The sequence below is a fragment of the Dissoconium aciculare genome (genome assembly GCF_010015565.1).
Source record: "Dissoconium aciculare CBS 342.82 unplaced genomic scaffold K489scaffold_4, whole genome shotgun sequence".
NCBI classification, from domain to species: domain Eukaryota; kingdom Fungi; phylum Ascomycota; class Dothideomycetes; order Mycosphaerellales; family Dissoconiaceae; genus Dissoconium; species Dissoconium aciculare.
The window spans coordinates 743203-760113 of NW_022984954.1; the positions used below are offsets into that span (position 1 = coordinate 743203).

Genomic DNA, 16911 nt, shown 5'->3' on the forward strand with positions numbered 1-16911 from the left:
CTCTCAGACCGCAGTCTGAACCGAAGACGACCCCAATGGATCATCGAGTAGGCTTTGACGATATTTCCAGTAATTAATCCGCACAGGGTCGTATGTTTGTGCCAGCAGGTCGAGCATTTGATACGCGTCCGCCGCAGTCTCCTTTTCAAGAGCTAGGATCTCGGCCAGCAGGTCTAACGCATGACTGGAGCGAATATTGCCAGGGCTCGAAAGGTCCGCGTAGGTTTCTGCGATGGGCTTCAGATCCTGTAACGCGATATCACTGTGTCGCTGTATGCCTCGAAGATAGTTCCAAGCGCTCCTGTTTTGTGGGGCAGTCGCAAGTGCAGCCTTGGTGAAAGCTATCTCTCGCTCTCGAATGTCGCGATCAGACACTCCAGGGACACCTTCCATTTCTCGGCCATTGATCACATACCAGCGATGATTCCATGCACTGTTGTTCCGGACATCCTTTCGAAGCATCACTTCGGTGAATTCCAATTCGCCTTGATCCCACAAGTCGAAACGTTGGACGAGCCATTGCCGATAGCTCCAAACATGATAGTTCTTGGCATCCAGGTCAAACATCTGCGCTATGAAGTCTGTTTCGCCATCGGATGTATTTCGCATGTTGACAATCTGATTGCGATGATGCCAAATCTGGTAATTCTTTTGGTGTTCCAGGGCAATTTTGTTCAGCCAGGCCAATTCCTGGGCAAGGTCACACTGTAGTGTGAACAATATTCTCGCGCGATACAACCACACTGTATAATGCGCCGGGTTCAACCCGATCAAGTGTTTGGTCAAATTGAGTGCGCGGGTGGAGTTTTCATCGGCAGCCATAACAGCGCGAAGATAAGACATAGCTTCGCCATATTCCTCACTGTACGCGATCGCAGCTAGAGGATTTGCTCCGCCTTCATCGGTCGGCAGAGGCTCGACATCTGCCCAGGATGGATCCGAAGAGTACACGCTCATGTCTATGGGTTGGAAAGTGTGTTGAGGGATCTTGTAAGGCAGAATAGATGTGTTCGGGCGAGTGTTGTGACGACACCAGGCTGATTTATCACTGACGGCGGGGCAACACCCTGCCCTAGGCCACGGTACGTTCGAAGGCACGGAAGGGTCCACGGCCTTTACACATCAATTCACACCGGCGTTGTCTGCTTCTGGTTTGAGCGCAGTTCGCTTTGTGCATTCGTTTCTTAGTAGTAGGCCAGGAATAACTATGCGGCCTTTTGTCTTGCTCGCAACCCCGATCCTCATAGTCGCGCTTCCCAGGCATGCTTCAAGCGGGTCAGCGATGAATGGGAGCCTGAGGGATGCAGTCATGCGACGTAAGAACAGCCGCGGAAATACGAGCATATTCTCGATCATATTTAGAATTTTACATGAAAGATGGTGGAAATCTCGATTGTTCACAGGCAGTTTTGAAGCACGTCAATTCTCGAGCAACCTCGGAAGTTTTGAAGGCTTCCACGGTCAGAGTCCACAGGTCGGGACCAGCAACCTTCCACATCGCACATTCGCTCGTGCCTCATTGCTTCTTCTTTCCGTCTTTACCTCCGACGGCTTGTTGCGCCTTACGTTTCTCTTCTCGAGCCTTGTCCATTTCCTCCATTTCTTCTGCCTCTTTCCGCTGTGCGTACCATTGACCGGCTTGGAGGACTAAGATGCCCACCAGCACAAGCGCAAGAATCGTGTTACTTGCCGCAAGAACTCGCAGACTATCCTCCCGTCCGATGTAGGTCTCATCTCGCGGGCCGGCGTCTGCGTCTTGGCCGCCGTAAGCGCCTGCGGTGACCGTTCGGAGTCCCTTGACGATATTCGCGATATACACTGTTATGCCGCACATGTACAAGACGAGGCTCGCACCATCGAAGAGCATGTTTGCTTCGGAGGGCTTGTATAACTTCATCAGAAAGCCTAACAGGCCGGTGCCGATGACGATGTGAAGTATGCGGCTGATGAGAGGTGGAGATGCGTGTAAGAACTTCAGATGATTTTCCTGAAGTGCAAAGTAGACATCGCGAGGGTCGATGGTAATGTCTGACACGGCCGGCGTCGTCCACAAGACATGGTAATCATATGGAAAGAGTGCGAATAGGATGCCGAGGAAGAAACATGTAGCTGTCGAATGGCAAGGTCAGCTTCACAATCACAAGGGCGCGCAATGGGTATTCGTACGGCCAACAATCAGGAATGTCGCGAATGGCGCGACACCTTTGACCGCCATGTCTATAATCCTGAGTCTGTCGTGTGGTGATGTGGCAAGTACGCGATCGATGTGCGATGGTCTACAGAGCAGATAGACAACTGCATTTGCTTGCTTGCAGGTGGGTTGAGACGATTAGCTTTCGAGGGTCGAGCACTCCACCTGCAGGTACCCAGGTAGGTACTGATGACCACAGCCCTGGTGCCGTGGAGCCCGAGTACGTGAATTTTAGGGTAAGAGCAGATGCTCAGCAAACGATTTGTGAACACGATCACGCCTCACAGACCAACAACTCACGACGACATTTGCCGAGTACAGATTCCTACTTTCGGAACTCGGCGGACGGCAGATACTGTACCTCGTCATGATTCCATGTTGTGAGAAATACCCACTCACTAGCGAAACCATGGCCGTCTGGTGCTTGTCTGGCACTAACCATCCCGAATTGAATATTGCCCAGGTGTACCGTTAACTGGACGCGAACGCGGCGCATTTATATTTGCTGAGTAGAAGGCCATCTGCGGTTGCCAACCATAGGTCACTTAGTGCTCGGGAATTTCCTGCCATCCGTGTTGATAGCGCAATGCAATATTACACAACCTACGCACAAAAGTGTGTTCGTTACGTTAGAGCATGAGCAGTCCGTCCGACGATGGCTATGCAGCAAGTGCCGAATGGTTCTCGACCACAATTCGTCTTGTGACGGCCGTCGTTTCGGCCATGCGAATGTGGAGAGGTGAATTTGCCGGCATCTGCGTATCGATCTACTTCGAGCATGAAGTCGTGCCTCGTGCTCAAAACCGAGGGTAAAAGTCTTCATCAATCGTTGCATTCGTTGCAGGTTCGGCTAGGCTTTGTCGGCCAATTGTCTCGCTCACGGATCCATATGCCTCTGTTGTTTTCGCATTCCTCACGACCGATGAATCGCGATCAATGCAAAGTCTTCAGACTAGTGTCCGCAACGACATCATACACCATCGATTCCCGACATGCCTCCAGGAACGAGCTACACGCGATCAGCTAGGATACGAAATGTGGTGCCGTGCGACGTACCATGCAAATATTGTTGCCATTCAGCAAGATCTTGGGCAACTTTTTCTCGACTTTGTTGGTGCGATCACTAAAATGATCAGTATACGGGTGTAAATGGGCGAAAAGGTCATCGAAAGCTTTAACGCACTATTCGGTCACATCCTCGAGCACCATATCTGCCATATTTGTCAACTTTTGGAGCAACGAAGGCATAGAGTCGCTTCGCATACGTACTGACGAAATCATCGAAACCGAGCAAGTTGCCGCTAAATTCTTCACAGACATCAGCGCAGGCTTCCATGATCGTCGTCAGCAGAGTCTGCGTTCACCTTTGTCGCCCTTCATGATGACCCAAATGGGGTGCCCAACGCATCGATCAATGAGTTCGAGAGGTAGTAATTGAGATGCCATGGTATGCGTGGTCAATTGGCCGGTTTACGGTAGGTTCGCGGGTGCACTGATATCGAAGCCTATCACTCCTGTCGTCGAGTTCTTCCCAATGCCGTTCAATCTTCCGGATGTACTAGGTACCTAGGTATCCAAAGATGATACAGTCGTTTGTGCAGTCCTCACGTGCTTGCGCGTCACGGAAGCGACCGCACGAACAGCCCTGCCCTGCCTTGCGGATGATGTCAGGGACCGCAGCAGGGGAAATTTATGTAGACTCGGGTGAATTGCTGCTGTCTTCAATGTATGGTATCAATGCGACGTTCATTTGAGTGAGCCCTATCGAAAAGCAATCACTTAATGTTATAGTCGCGAAAGTTGACCTGAGATGGTCCATGATACGGACGGTCAGCGAATCGTTGAACAATCAGCAATGCACCCGCGCGATGTCTGCGTCACATTCGCGGCTTGTCGAAGCCGCCTCGCGCATCAGGACTGCCAGCATTCGCGACCTTCCGACGGGCGCGATTTCCACTATGGCTGAGAGCGTGACATCAACGACAGCGATCCCGTTTCCTAAAGCTTCGTATTCTGGCGGCATCTATCATCGTGTGGACAAGTCTCGAAGTATCACGTTCCGATCCAGGCGCCCAAGTACCCGTAGACTCATCTGGAGAATCCCCAACGAGGTGATTGTTGATCTTCCGACGATTCATGTCTCAGCACCACCATATCGGCCTTATGCTTCCCGGGAAGCCCAACGTGCTAGGCCGACCTCTAACCCTTCACCCACCGCCAGCGATCAGAATTACTCTCAACAGGCTTATTTCGACGCTTTAAAAAAGATTGAAGCGCTAGAAAGATACAATGCGCGCAAAGAAAAGGAATCAGACGCGGCTATCGCCGAAGCTGTTCGTTCAGCGCTGCAGAAAAGCGGAGAAAGCGAGCAGAAGCTAAAAGAGCAAGTGCAGCAGTATAAGGGCTTCGTTGAGAATCGTGACGCAATTATTAGGAAACAGGAAAGAGTAAAACAAGAGGCGGAAAATCTGAAAGGGCAAGTTCAGAAGCTATGGTCGGATAACGAAAAGCTTGCCCAGGAGCTCTCAGCGGTTCGAGGCCAGGATTCGAAGAAGGCTGCGCAGATAATCCGACTGGAAGAGGCGGCTCAGGCGTTGCGGAATACGTTGGACAGTACTAATCGAAGGTACGAAAAGTATCGAGAAGACTCCCAGCCACATTGGGAGGCCAATGAAAATGCAAAACAGCGCTACAAGCAGGACATCGAAAGAGCGACCGAAACGAGGCTCACAGCAGCGTTCGCTGAGGAGACAAAGCAGTACGCAGAGGAGATCGATTTGCGCCGAGAGGAAGTAAAGAGTGAACGACAACGTAATCACGGATTAGTGCAACACAACAACGAGCAACGAGTTCATATTGACGACTTGCAAGCACAGCTTGCGAACGCCAAAACAAGCGCAAAGCGGGTCGAGGAATCGCTGGAAATCGAGAAGGAATCATTGACAGAACAGATCATGGCATTCAAAGAGGAGAGCCTTTCCCGTGATGACAGAGCGCGGCAGAGAGAAATATACAAAGGATATCGTGAGATCTGGGATGAATTCCAAAATGCTGCATACGCCGCGAAATGGTCTAGTTCGAACATCACGATTTCCTCGTCATATTGGTCAAAAGTCATGGACCGATTTGAGAAAGACCCTAGACTTGCGAGATTTCGCGAGCGCTATGCTGGCCACAGTCACGCAATCAAAAGCTTCTTGACAGCGCGGAAAGGCAAGGCTAACGAAGATGCAGTAATGATGAAAAGTTTCGTTGGCGATTTTGACAATGCTCTCGATAGAGTATCAGCAGAAGCTCACTATTCTCGAGCACTTATGAGGAGCTTGCACCTTGACGAAAGTCATTTGTACGATCTCTTAAAGAGGGCGCACGATGTTCTGATAATCCGACCAATTCGAAGACTGTGGACGCGAATTGAGACTACCGAGTCGATGGTGTCGATACCATATCGAGACCGCAGACTCTATAGGTCGAAGCTAGACGATTTCCAGCTCGTCTACCGAGAATTGCGCGAATTCTTCACGTTAGAGACGCTACTACAGGCCAGTGCCCATGACAAGGCTGTATACGTCCTGGCAAAGGCAGGGTCAGATGAGCTGGCCAAGCCTGTGAGTGATCGCTCGAGCAGCGACCCGTCAGAAAACCGCGGCGACGTCAACAAGGAACGTATGAGGCTGTTGGGTGCGGATGACAATTTGCGCGTAATGATATCCACCAGATTCACTCTCGAACAGGAGTGCGGCATGCTTGATCCTAAAGCAGCGCAAGATCATGACGCCCAAATTCGTGATCTGATTCAAAGACAACTCAAGCGCGTTTACGACGTCCTGGGCAAGGTAGGCAAACGTTCTCTCGGGGGAGCAACAGCCACAACTTCGATTAAGCGAAGCAATCGACCTGTCCTCGTGAAGACTCGACGTCGTGAGCGCAGTCAACCTGATACATCGGGAGTGACTAGCACACATGCACGTACCACGAGAATAACCAGGGTGTTAGTTAACTCATCAAAGGAGCTGCTTAAGAGCAGTAGCTCTTCGAGTACAGCAGTCGTAAGTGGCGCGAGTGAGCCTGTGAACACATCAGAGGAGCCGCAAATTAGCAGCAGCTCTTCGATTACGGCAGCCGTAAGTGACGCGCTCACGAGGACACAAAAATCAAAACGGCGGGCAAGGATCAAAAAAGAAGCGCGGAAAGCAGCGGCCGCGAACGATGCCGCAAGTGTCTCCGGGCCGATTGCTGATTCTTCATCGAGCATTAACCTGAAGCCTGCAAAAAAGGATCGCGTTGACGCAGAGGAAACTGTCAGATCGAGCAATGCGACTGCGACTCGAACGACCACAGACGAGGATGTTGTTATTCGGAAGAAAAGTACGCGCTTAGGTTTGAGCGCTTCTCCACGTTTCCAGAACTGGCTTTGTTCTGGGCAGGCCGCGCGCTTTCGGACACTTCCCGCTGCGGGCGTCCCGAATCTGTCTACAGGATTATCAGTCCAAAGATTCTCACATCGAATTGACCTCCTCGCGACAGCATCCTTGCTCACAAATCGGGCTGCAGATGTCTGGGCCGCTGGTTGTAGAGCGCGAAGAAACTCAAGCACTACAGATTTTCCTCAGAGCGTCCCAGACCGGTCCATAACACCGATCAAGTCCACACGTCAAACACCGCGACCATCTGGTCAATCTCGCCTTGAGCTCGAGCCCAAAATGGGAAGTTTGCTGGCGTTCGACGAAGCTCAAGCGGAACAAGTTGAAGATGATGCAGGCTCGGATGCTGGTATCCAGGCCGAGTCCACCGAAAGTGACACCGCTCTGACGAACGATGACACCCCTTTCGAGCTCACTTATCGGATCCCCAATTTGAGCATTTTGGAGGCCGAGTCGCCATCAGATGATGTCAATACACTCCATTGGACTCACAAGCTTTACAAAAACTCCAAAGGACAAGCTCCCGTGGTTTTTTACTGTACTTCATATGAAACATGCGAACGACAGGCAAAATTGTTTCTCAACGAGCCCATTGTGGGCTTTGACCTCGAATGGGAAACGTTTGCTTCCTTGAAAAAGCACGGTGCGAAGCAAAATGTTTCTTTGATACAGATCGCGAGTGAAAGTCAGATTGGCCTTTTCCATGTCGCATGTTTCAAGGGAACCACTCCTGAAGAGCTCATGCCACCTTCTCTCCGTACGCTGCTGGAGTCTGAGTCAATAACAAAGACGGGTGTCAACGTCGTTGGTGACGCCAATCGTATGCGTACTTTCTTTCAAATCGAAATGAAGGGACTGATGGAGTTAAGTCACCTCTATCGAATAGTCAGGTATTCGGAGCAGTCGCCCGATATGGTCAATTTCAAGCTCTGCGGCCTGGCAATGCAAGTGAAAGATGTTCTCAGACTGCCGCTGAAGAAAGATGAAACAAGAGTCAGTCGCTGGTCCAACAAGCTGAATGCACAGCAGATCGAATATGCTGCAGCAGACGCCTACGCTGGGTTTCACTTGTATCACGCCCTCGAAAACCTGCGAATTGTCATGGATCCAAGACCCCCTCGACCAGCTTTCTATGAGACATTATCGCCGTTAGTATTGCCCGACGGTACGAAGGTTCTTAGGACGGAGCGCAAGACTGTTACTTCGAAGAAAAAGGCCACAGAGTCCTCGATATCAGACGAAATCAGTGAAAGCGAGGAGTTCTTCGACGCATTGGAGGTCATGGACGACAAGGAGGATGTTGCTCGTCTGTCGTCTTCAGACAACATCTCGGGTACTGATGGGTCAGATGCCTCCGAGATCGTTTATCCAAAACTGCCGACGGAAAATATTACGAGAAGCTATCATGCAGAAAATACGTATGCTGAAACAAATGCTGGGAGCGACGCGCATGGAAACAATCAAGCGGCAGCCTTGCCGCTTAGAACCAGAACCGGCGTCGCCTTACCTTCACATCCAGAAACCCGATCGGCCGACTCCTGGGCCCAAGCATTCCTGGCCGCCAAACCTTCGATCGATCACGAGAAGGACACAGGCGCCCGTCTGCAAAAACCAGTCAACGCATCCACCTTGCGTGCGTATCATCTCTGGCACAAACAGAATTATGATATCACTCAGGTAGCCGCATTCTGCCGCCAACCTCCATTGGCGCTTACCACAGTTGCTACCTATGTAATGACTGCGATCAAGGAGGAAAGCCTTCCTTTCGATGCCGAACGTGCACAGGAGGTCTTGAAGGCCTTGCCTGCATCCATCAAGGGCAAGTATGTGAGGTTCGTTGGAGCCAGGAACTTGCCTTGATGCCTGCCCAGAACCAGACCATGTCTCTATTGCTTACAACATTTCATCTATCTATGTTGGGTCTTGAGAGCGGGGAAATATTTTGCTGGCGTCACGGGCGTTACTGGACTTGAATAAGCTTAATAGAGGTTGGAGAACCCAATCGTCGAACTGGAACTTTGAATGCAGTTTGCTGCTGCTGGTCAGCTACGTTCGTCGTTTACACATGTTTGTATACAGCGCTCGAACTTCCTTCAATATGTATTGATAGTTTCTACTGAACATAGCGATGTACAACAGTCAAACGTTAGCCTCTGGACGCAACGTTCAATGCTTCTGATACAGATTATAATACATATTCTACAGCGATTGATAGGTCCTGCGGTATTGACCGTCGCGCGCATGGGCCAGGTAACGTAATGGACCGTCTGATCACCCAAAATGCAGAATGCAGGTCCCTCCGCGAGGACAACTCGCAACCTGGATCTCTGACGAAATGCATCTTCGTTGCTCGATCGATCGCCAGACGGCAATTAACTGATGATTCCTCAACGGCGCTCCCGGCGAAGATCCATGCAGCTCAGTATGATGACTGATCATGCTGAATAGGAGTTGGCGCGAAAATTCTATGCCATCCGAGGTGACATATCACTCCTTTATTTTGGCCATTTCTTCCAGTAGCGACCATAGCCAGCCAGCTTCCATGCTCTGATAAGCTCAGGCATACCTGCCATAGCCTTCCTCCGCTCTTCCAACTTGCCTTGCATTGTCCGCTCCCAGTATTTTCCTTTGACCTTTTTGCCGATACCGGTTCCTTGTACTCGGAGCCCCTGCTCAATCCGCTTTTGTTCTCGAACTTCTGGATGCTTTGGCCCTAGAGGCATCAGATCCAAGACTCCGTGGGCCATTGCAATCTTGTACAGTTCGGCTTGCCGCCGTAATGAGATGGATGGCCCGATCCAGGTCGTGCTCCTCGGCTTCTTCATCGGGAGAAAAGGGTTTCGCGACAGGAAAGGACTTATTGCCGTGGACGAGGTCGATTCATTGGAGGTGGCGGATTCGGTTGATAGTGATGATCCTTCGGCATCTGCAGAGCCGCCAGCGTTGAGTGTTTTGAGGTCTCTCCGGGCAATCAATTGAACCTTCTGGTTGTTTGAGAGCACGCCCACGGAGGGTGGAGGATGCTTTTTAAAGAAATTGAGCAGCCTAGGAGGCAGACTTTGAGCGACCTCGATGTATTGTTTGGCCGTCAACGAGGTCGCCATATTCGCTGAATATGGATTGTTGGCGCAAGTTGTATCGACAATGATGTTCCCAGCGTACGCAGGGCCTCGAAGTTGGACTTGACAAATGTCTTGGCACGCGGATTGCGGAGCTGTCGCTGCGCGTCGTCTATGCCTAGAGCTCCCGCAGTCGTTCCTCTATGGACACTTGCATACTGACTTCGAACACACCACATCACTTTGGTTCAATCCCGTACAACCCTTCCATATTCCCACGATTGTTCCAACATCCTTTGCAGATTCTCCGGCAACCTTGTAGCATCCGCCGAACTCGCAACTATGTCCTCCCCATTCTCCATCAGTACGTCAATACCTCATGAACGGCTAGCATGGAAATGCGTGTCATTCATGTTACAGTCATGATCATGGAACGAGATTGAGAATTTCGGGCTGACTTTCGGCTCTAGATGGTGGAGCCTGCGTGGCCATGGCAGGCAAAGATTGTGTGGCTATTGCGTGCGATCTAAGGCTTGGACTACAAGCTCTCACGGTCTCGAACAACTTCCCGAAGATCTTCCCATACGGCTCGAGCGTATATCTCGGACTCACAGGCCTTGCAACAGATGTCAGTACTGTCAGCGAACTTTTCCGATACAAGGTGAACATGTACCGGTTGCGCGAAGAACGGGACATCTCGCCGCAAACATTCGCACATCTGGTTAGCAGCAGTTTGTATGAGCGGCGTTTCGGGCCCTGGTTTGTGAGTCCGGTAGTGGCAGGCATAAATGGCACGACAGGAAAGCCTTTCATCTGCGGGTATGTTGTGGTTAGCGATTCGTGATCGCGCATGGCCGCCTTGCTGATACAGACGGCATTAGATTCGACTCGATCGGCTGCATTGACTTCGCCAAAGATTTCATCGTATCCGGTACCGCTTCTGATCAGCTGTTCGGTACCTGCGAAGGCCTATGGGAGCCTGATCTCGGGCCCGAAGACCTGTTTGAGACCATTTCTCAAGCATTACTGAATGCTGTGGACCGTGATGCCTTGTCAGGCTGGGGTGCACATGTGTACATCATCGAGAAGGACAAGGTCACAAAGAGACTGCTCAAGGGACGGCAAGACTGAACCACAACGGGCGAGAGGATGGGAATTGTATACTACGTGTGCTCTGCACATCACGAAAGATTAAGGCCTGGCGTTTGCGGAGCATCAATGAAGGGCTGCACGAAAGGCTTGCGGCCATAACGAAGATCATTGCAACGAGACAATCGGACGAAGTATCATATCCACGAGTCTTTAAACGGTGTGTGAAGTACGCGCAACCTCTGCTCTCTTGATAATCGGGATCCGAAGCGACGTCCTCAGTGTGCATATGCTGCTGAAGATGCGAAAGCCAAGGCGACCACTGTCACAAGTGCCGAAAGGATCCAGAAAATCGTCGCTGTACCGAGTCGCACGTCGTGCAAGCAAGTGCGCAACCACTGCGATGAGCCGTGGTATAAATTGGCTTCTTTCTGCACCTCTCGTCTAACATCCTCAATCCTCATCTGCTTGCCCCGTTGTCTCCTTCGAACCATTGCCGTAGCTCCAGCGCCAGAATGTAAGGAGATGCACATGGTGCTAGAATGCGGCCCATTCGAAAAAGCTGTAGCGCACGGCTCGCAGCCAGGACGCGCATGCCGCCGCATCATGTTCAAGAAGTTCTCGTAGACGATCAAACAATCTTGTTTCGTGCCAATGATGTTGAATACGTATATGCTATGTAAATATGCGCTGGCTTCTTCGTGAAGCTGGCGTGAGGCCCGCAGGAGACTCGTGGGAAACTCATGCTGCTCTGGAGGTGCGAGTCTGTGGCAGAGCGAGGATCGGAGATCAACCTGAATGTAGATTTGCGCTTCTGGCGGAAATAGATGCTGATATATTAAATGACGGATATCATAGGGAAGTTCGAGAAGGTGGAGGGAGCGAGGTCTAGCTCCCATCTTCCAATACAGTAGAAGATTAAACGACCATACACCGATTTGCGTGACTCGAAAGTGGTGACGATATCTTCTGTTGGTGAGTCGAACTGGAGTCGCAGTAGCAATGAAGCAACGATATGTAGAACTGACAAGATGATGATGTTGAAGTCTATTGTAATGTCATGAATTATTTCGGGAGCATCAAGACGTGCGCTGGTTAAAGTCGATGCCTAGACTGTGTCCAGAGGGCGGCCCAGGGGGGCCGTCAATGATCGAGTACGATGCACGAGGACATCCTGATGTTTGCCCTTGTCTCCACGCGTCTCACATCTTAATCACTGCCATTGTCACTGCGCATATACTTGGTGTGGGCATCTCCAAGGATGTCCAGACAGAACGAACATTTCAAATCACAAGTACTGTGGTTGCGTTTTGCGCAAGTCCCGACGCGCACGGACCCCGATTTATGAATTCGGATCCATGTGAAGTCCTGTATGAGGCAAACCAAAAGCAAGCTGCCACATAAGATGCGAATGACGCTTGTCCATAGCAAAGTGATTACTGATGCGCGCATCGCGGAATGTCGATTACCTACGCAGATTTCGAGAAGGCATGCGAGGCGCTGCAGGAAAGGTGGGAGAAGTTCGGGGCAGATTCAAACTGGCTGGAAGTTAGATTACATTGTCAGGTATAACTTAACATGGCATCCATCATGTCCATCTACCTGGTAGATGATTCTTCGCACCGCTTCAACGCTGACACGGGATTGAAAGTTCGGTATCAAATTTCTTCGCATCAAGAAAGAGATATCTCCTGCATTGATGCAGATCGAAACCGCAGACCCTGTCGAGACTCCGTACGGGCTTGAATATGAAGACGAGGACGGTCTGGCTGTGGTCAAGTCAGAAGTCGCGCCCATCTTGTCTTGTGATGTTGTGCATTCAGTCTCCTACCAGGTTCCAGTTCTGTACTTTCAATTGTGCAACATGCACTGGCATTTGCCACCTTCTTTGGACATCATCCACTCGATCCTGGTCCCAGACTTCCATAAGATGCCAGTACGAGACGTCGGAATATTAGGTGCACTCAGCACCTCAGATCACCCGGTGACCGGCTTGCCGTCCTTTTTCATCCACCCTTGTCAGACTCAGGCTGCAATGGCAAGCTTACATATCGACCAATTCGGACAGCCCGACGACTACCTCCTGGCATGGATTGGCATAATAGGCGCGACTGTCGGCCTGAGTGTGCCAATTCAGATGGCTAGCCAGTCGGTCGAAGGTACACTCGAGAATTGACGTCTGACATGAGCACATGAGGGGAGGAGCAATGGCATGCATGACTGATGGCATCTTCAATCGCTCAATCATCGTCGTCATCGCTCATCTCCATCTCTGCACCATCGTCTTCGTCCTCATCTTCGTCATCGCTCGCGGCATGTTTGCGCTTCAGGACGCTTGCATCCACATCCATCTGTGAATTGGCAGCCTAAGTACCGACACGATTAGAAACATTGAAAGATAGTCAGATCCACGAATGGTTCACTTACAGGTAGCGGTGGGGCCGGTGGGAGGTTGAAGCTGTTCAAGGGACCAGCGATAGTCGGTGGAGCTCCTGGTCGGCCAGGGAGTCCGCTCGGGGGCTTCGGGAGTCCACCGGGCGGAGCCGGCAACGCTCCTGGCGGACGCGGCAAGCCACTTGGAGGTGGCGGAAGTCCACCAGGGGGAGGTGGCAGATTGCTTGACTGTGCAGCCTTGGGTTGTTCAAACGCTGCTTCGACGTTTGTGCCGAGAATCTTATCGAGGGTTTTTGAGCGGTTGGTCGAATAGCTTATTTTCTGTCAGACGTGCTGTCAATACCACAATCCCAAACAACATGGTCTATCGTAAGACTTACTAATGGTCGGTCCAAAAACATCGTGCCTTGAAGTTTTTCCATTGCATACGTCGCACTCTGTACATCTTTGAACAGGATGTGAGCTTGGCCGCGCATTTTCTCCGACTTCATCACTGTCACATCGATAACGGATGCCTCCGATGTGAAGGTCATGTAAAGCAGTCGAAGTAGGTCTTCTTTTTTCTCCTTGACAGACAGATTCTGGATGTACAGGGATTGATTTGGTCGTGAAGCGGTCCCCTTGTTGCCATTGCTGCCATTGACCGTAGTGGTAGCCATGATGCAAAATGAAATCAGTATCGTTCGTTGATCACGAGGAAGCGCTTCGACACCTGGGCACTATGCGCTGCTTCTCGTGGGTTATGATCTGGTCAAGCACGCGAGGCCCAGACTGTCGTCTTGCCGCAAATAATTTACATTTCTGGATAATCGCAGACAGTGGACGCGCCTCGCGAGGTTTAGCCGCAAACAAGGCAAGTGCCAACACGTGCGGCCCGCAAGCGACCACTCGCCAGGGCTGCCCCACTAACGACGTATGATGTCCTCCTCCGTAGCCCTATCTAAACGTTACGCTTCATCACACAACCTCCAATCTTCAATACGATCAGATTCAGCAGATATCTGTGCCGACAGTTGAGACTCCTCCCCTCCTGTCCGCCAGACTGTTGATCTACCTCCACACGTCATCGACGAAATTGCTCGAATCATGGCAGCACCTCAAGTACACCACCTGTTCCACGCGCCCATCAATGACCATTCCTTCTCAGCTGATCGAAGTACGCTGGCCGTGTGCAAGGACAACAACGTCGAGCTCTTTCGCAATTCAGGCGCAGGCTTCAAGCTTCAGGATGAGCTCCGAGGTCATGACAAGACCGTCACCGGCGTGGACATTGCCCCACACAGTGGCCGCATCGTGACCTGCAGCCAAGATCGCAATGCGTACGTTTGGGAACCCAGTCAGACTGGTGAGTGGAAGCCGACTTTAGTGCTTCTACGTATCAACCGAGCGGCCACTTGTGTCCGCTGGAGTCCGAGCGAGAACAAGTTCGCCGTTGGAAGTGGTGCACGTATCATTGCCATCTGTTATTTCGAGGAGGAGAATGACTGGTGGGTTTCTAAGCATCTCAAGAAACCACTGCGCTCCACTGTCACGAGCGTGGCCTGGCACCCAAACTCTGTTCTTCTAGCCGCTGGTAGCACAGATGGACATGCACGTGTCTTCAGCTCTTTCGTTAAGGGCACTGACGAGCGCCCCGAGGCAACTGCATGGGGTGAAAGGCTACCATTCAACACGGTCTGCGGAGAATATCTGAACGCGACCGCCGGCTGGATCCATGGTGTCGCATTCTCCCCGTCGGGAGATGCATTGGCGTTCACCGCCCACGATAGTAGCGTTACCATCGTCTACCCGAGTGCTCCGGAGCAGCCACCAAAAGCTGTCATTTCCGTTTCCACGCAACTGCTTCCTTTTGCAGATTTGATCTGGATATCCGAGTCTGAACTTGTCTGTGCAGGCTACGATTGTGGCGTTTATCGTCTTTCCGGCAATCAAAATGGCTGGCAGTTGACCGGCTCTTTGGAGAAGCCTGCAGGAGCGGGTAATGGTCAGGCGCGAGAGGAAAGTGCGTTGAGTTTGTTCAAGTCTATGGATCTCAAGGGTCGCAGTGGCGCCGCCGACGATACGAAACTACACACGGTTCATCAGAACACAATCAACACCATCCGGGTTTTCCAAGGGAGTCCCGAGCAGATCTCCAAGATTAGCACAGGTGGTGTGGATGGACGAGTGGTTGTGTGGACTTTGTAATGATCTATGGAGGGAAGGATTTTGGGGTTTCACGCAGCGTCGCCACGCAGTCTATTATCCAAACTTGCGACCAATGTTCCGTCATGTCCCTGGAAATATATGCTGCAAACAAACTCGTGGTACTCTTGTCGTGACGGAGACCGATCAGCTGGAGCCCAGTGATCCAACCCCAACCCTAAGCCCGAACGTTGCCCAGGTGCAGCTGCCCAGATAGGTGAGGTCGTGCCCAACAGCCAGCCCTCTCTGCACCATGACGTTGTCTCGACGATAGTTTCTAAAAGTTCCCCTCGTCCTACTCCCCATTGAGGTATATACCTGGGTAGATTCTGTCAATGCATCATCATTCGAATCTTCAGAGCTTCGGTCCCAGCTGCTTCCAGCCGACATGTGTGGACGAACTTGCTGATCGACAGATCGATGATGATCATTCACGATCTGTTGATCTTGATGCCATGGGCAGTCGATAGTGTTACGTCCCGCTCAGGCCGGGATTCAGCTCCAATTAGCTTGTCATACCGATGGGCGAAGTATGTCATTACCTTTGTTTCCTGACGATGACCTTTTACTTTGTGCCTTGACACTTTGTGCTGGAACATCCCATTTTATTTTGCAAGGAACATCTCGTAAATCAAAGTCCTGCAAACATGTCTACCGGTGTTGGCGTTTCCTCCTGCTGCCTCTCAGGCAAGCTTGCCGAAGGCACCCCCAAGGGCCATGAGACCACCATCGGTGGTCTCCACACGTATGTCGCCTCGCCCGAGGATGGCAAGACGACCAAGTCGATAGTCTTCATCACCGACATCTTCGGCTGGGAGCTGAAGAACACGCGCCTCCTCGCCGACAACTACGCCCGCGCCGGCTTCACCTGCTACATCCCAGACGTGCTCGAGGGTGACGCCCTGCCCCACGATTTCCTCGACACGGTGGAGCCGAACCTCGCGGCGCGTGAGAAGCTCTCGCTGGCCGACAAGGCTCTCAACACCGCCAAGGTCGGAACCACTTTTGGTCCCTGGCTGATCCGCCACCGCGAGGCAGTCGCCCGCCCGCTGATCGAGAACTTCATCCGGAGCGTCCGCATGATCCCTGGAACGGACAAGGTTGGTGCTATCGGCTTCTGCTGGGGAGGGCGCTATGCCATCCTCGCGGCGCAGAAGCCTTTCTCAGGTGCCGAGGGTGCTGGTATCGATGCGGCATACGCCTGCCACCCGAGCATGGTGTCTATCCCCGCGGACTTTGAGGACATCGTGGTTCCCGTGAGCTTTGCGCTTGGCGAAAAGGACTCACTCTTGGGAGAGAAGGAGATCGGACAGATCCGTGAGGTCATGGCCAAGAAGGAGATGGGAATGACCAACCAAGCCTCGGTCAGCGAGATTGTCGTGTATCCCGAGCAAATCCATGGATTCTCACTCCGTGGTGACTGGAGCAGCGAGAAGGACAAGAAGGCTATGGGTAAGTTCTGAACGCATGTTCTGAATAGTTGTGAACATCGCTAACATGTTTATCTCATAGATGACGCTGAGAAGCAGGGCATCAATTGGTTCAACAAGCACCTATCTTAGATGACAGA

General features: G+C 51.6%; 10 protein-coding genes across 10 annotated transcripts; 5 read left to right on the forward strand and 5 right to left on the reverse strand.

Annotated features, from left to right (window-relative positions):
• Positions 1–3: 3 nt before the first annotated feature.
• On the reverse strand, positions 4–2215 carry K489DRAFT_408624 (protein prenylyltransferase; the record flags this gene model as incomplete). The annotated part of the gene is made up of 3 exons (XM_033607498.1): positions 4–959; positions 1543–2109; positions 2167–2215. The coding sequence occupies 3 exons, from the start codon at positions 2213–2215 to the stop codon at positions 4–6; spliced, it is 1572 nt and encodes a 523-aa protein (XP_033461250.1).
• A 999-nt stretch (positions 2216–3214) lies between these two features.
• On the reverse strand, positions 3215–3637 carry K489DRAFT_316406 (putative U6 SNRNA-associated SM-LIKE protein LSM5; the record flags this gene model as incomplete). Its single annotated transcript, XM_033601160.1, has 4 exons — positions 3215–3314; positions 3375–3402; positions 3461–3499; positions 3556–3637. The coding sequence occupies 4 exons, from the start codon at positions 3635–3637 to the stop codon at positions 3215–3217; spliced, it is 249 nt and encodes an 82-aa protein (XP_033461251.1).
• Positions 3638–7143: 3506 nt separating this feature from the next.
• Positions 7144–7752, forward strand: K489DRAFT_300257 (ribonuclease H-like protein; the record flags this gene model as incomplete). The annotated part of the gene is made up of 1 exon (XM_033600400.1): positions 7144–7752. A coding segment is annotated over one exon (609 nt), but the record flags the coding sequence as incomplete, so codon positions are not given.
• A 938-nt stretch (positions 7753–8690) lies between these two features.
• Positions 8691–9719, reverse strand: K489DRAFT_400124 (uncharacterized protein; the record flags this gene model as incomplete). The annotated part of the gene is made up of 1 exon (XM_033606981.1): positions 8691–9719. The coding sequence occupies one exon, from the start codon at positions 9717–9719 to the stop codon at positions 9111–9113; it is 609 nt and encodes a 202-aa protein (XP_033461253.1). The 3' UTR covers positions 8691–9110.
• Positions 9720–10016: 297 nt separating this feature from the next.
• On the forward strand, positions 10017–10805 carry K489DRAFT_408628 (proteasome core particle subunit beta 3; the record flags this gene model as incomplete). The annotated part of the gene is made up of 3 exons (XM_033607499.1): positions 10017–10038; positions 10145–10493; positions 10556–10805. The coding sequence occupies 3 exons, from the start codon at positions 10017–10019 to the stop codon at positions 10803–10805; spliced, it is 621 nt and encodes a 206-aa protein (XP_033461254.1).
• On the reverse strand, positions 10791–11942 carry K489DRAFT_177339 (uncharacterized protein). Its single transcript, XM_033599420.1, has one exon. The coding sequence runs from the start codon at positions 11660–11662 to the stop codon at positions 11042–11044; it is 621 nt and encodes a 206-aa protein (XP_033461255.1). The 5' UTR covers positions 11663–11942; the 3' UTR covers positions 10791–11041.
• Positions 11943–12353: 411 nt separating this feature from the next.
• Positions 12354–12939, forward strand: K489DRAFT_408629 (uncharacterized protein; the record flags this gene model as incomplete). Its single annotated transcript, XM_033607500.1, has 2 exons — positions 12354–12368; positions 12415–12939. 2 exons carry the CDS (start codon positions 12354–12356, stop codon positions 12937–12939), a joined length of 540 nt encoding a protein of 179 aa, XP_033461256.1.
• A 64-nt stretch (positions 12940–13003) lies between these two features.
• On the reverse strand, positions 13004–13816 carry K489DRAFT_408630 (uncharacterized protein; the record flags this gene model as incomplete). The annotated part of the gene is made up of 3 exons (XM_033607501.1): positions 13004–13129; positions 13191–13478; positions 13538–13816. The coding sequence occupies 3 exons, from the start codon at positions 13814–13816 to the stop codon at positions 13004–13006; spliced, it is 693 nt and encodes a 230-aa protein (XP_033461257.1).
• Positions 13817–14107: 291 nt separating this feature from the next.
• K489DRAFT_177402 (actin-related protein-like protein 2/3 complex subunit 1A) lies at positions 14108–15666 on the forward strand. The gene has a single exon (XM_033599422.1). It carries the CDS (start codon positions 14244–14246, stop codon positions 15342–15344), a length of 1101 nt encoding a protein of 366 aa, XP_033461258.1. The 5' UTR covers positions 14108–14243; the 3' UTR covers positions 15345–15666.
• A 322-nt stretch (positions 15667–15988) lies between these two features.
• Positions 15989–16903, forward strand: K489DRAFT_316700 (alpha/beta-hydrolase; the record flags this gene model as incomplete). Its single annotated transcript, XM_033601186.1, has 2 exons — positions 15989–16793; positions 16854–16903. The coding sequence occupies 2 exons, from the start codon at positions 15989–15991 to the stop codon at positions 16901–16903; spliced, it is 855 nt and encodes a 284-aa protein (XP_033461259.1).
• Between the last annotated feature and the right edge of the window lie 8 nt (positions 16904–16911).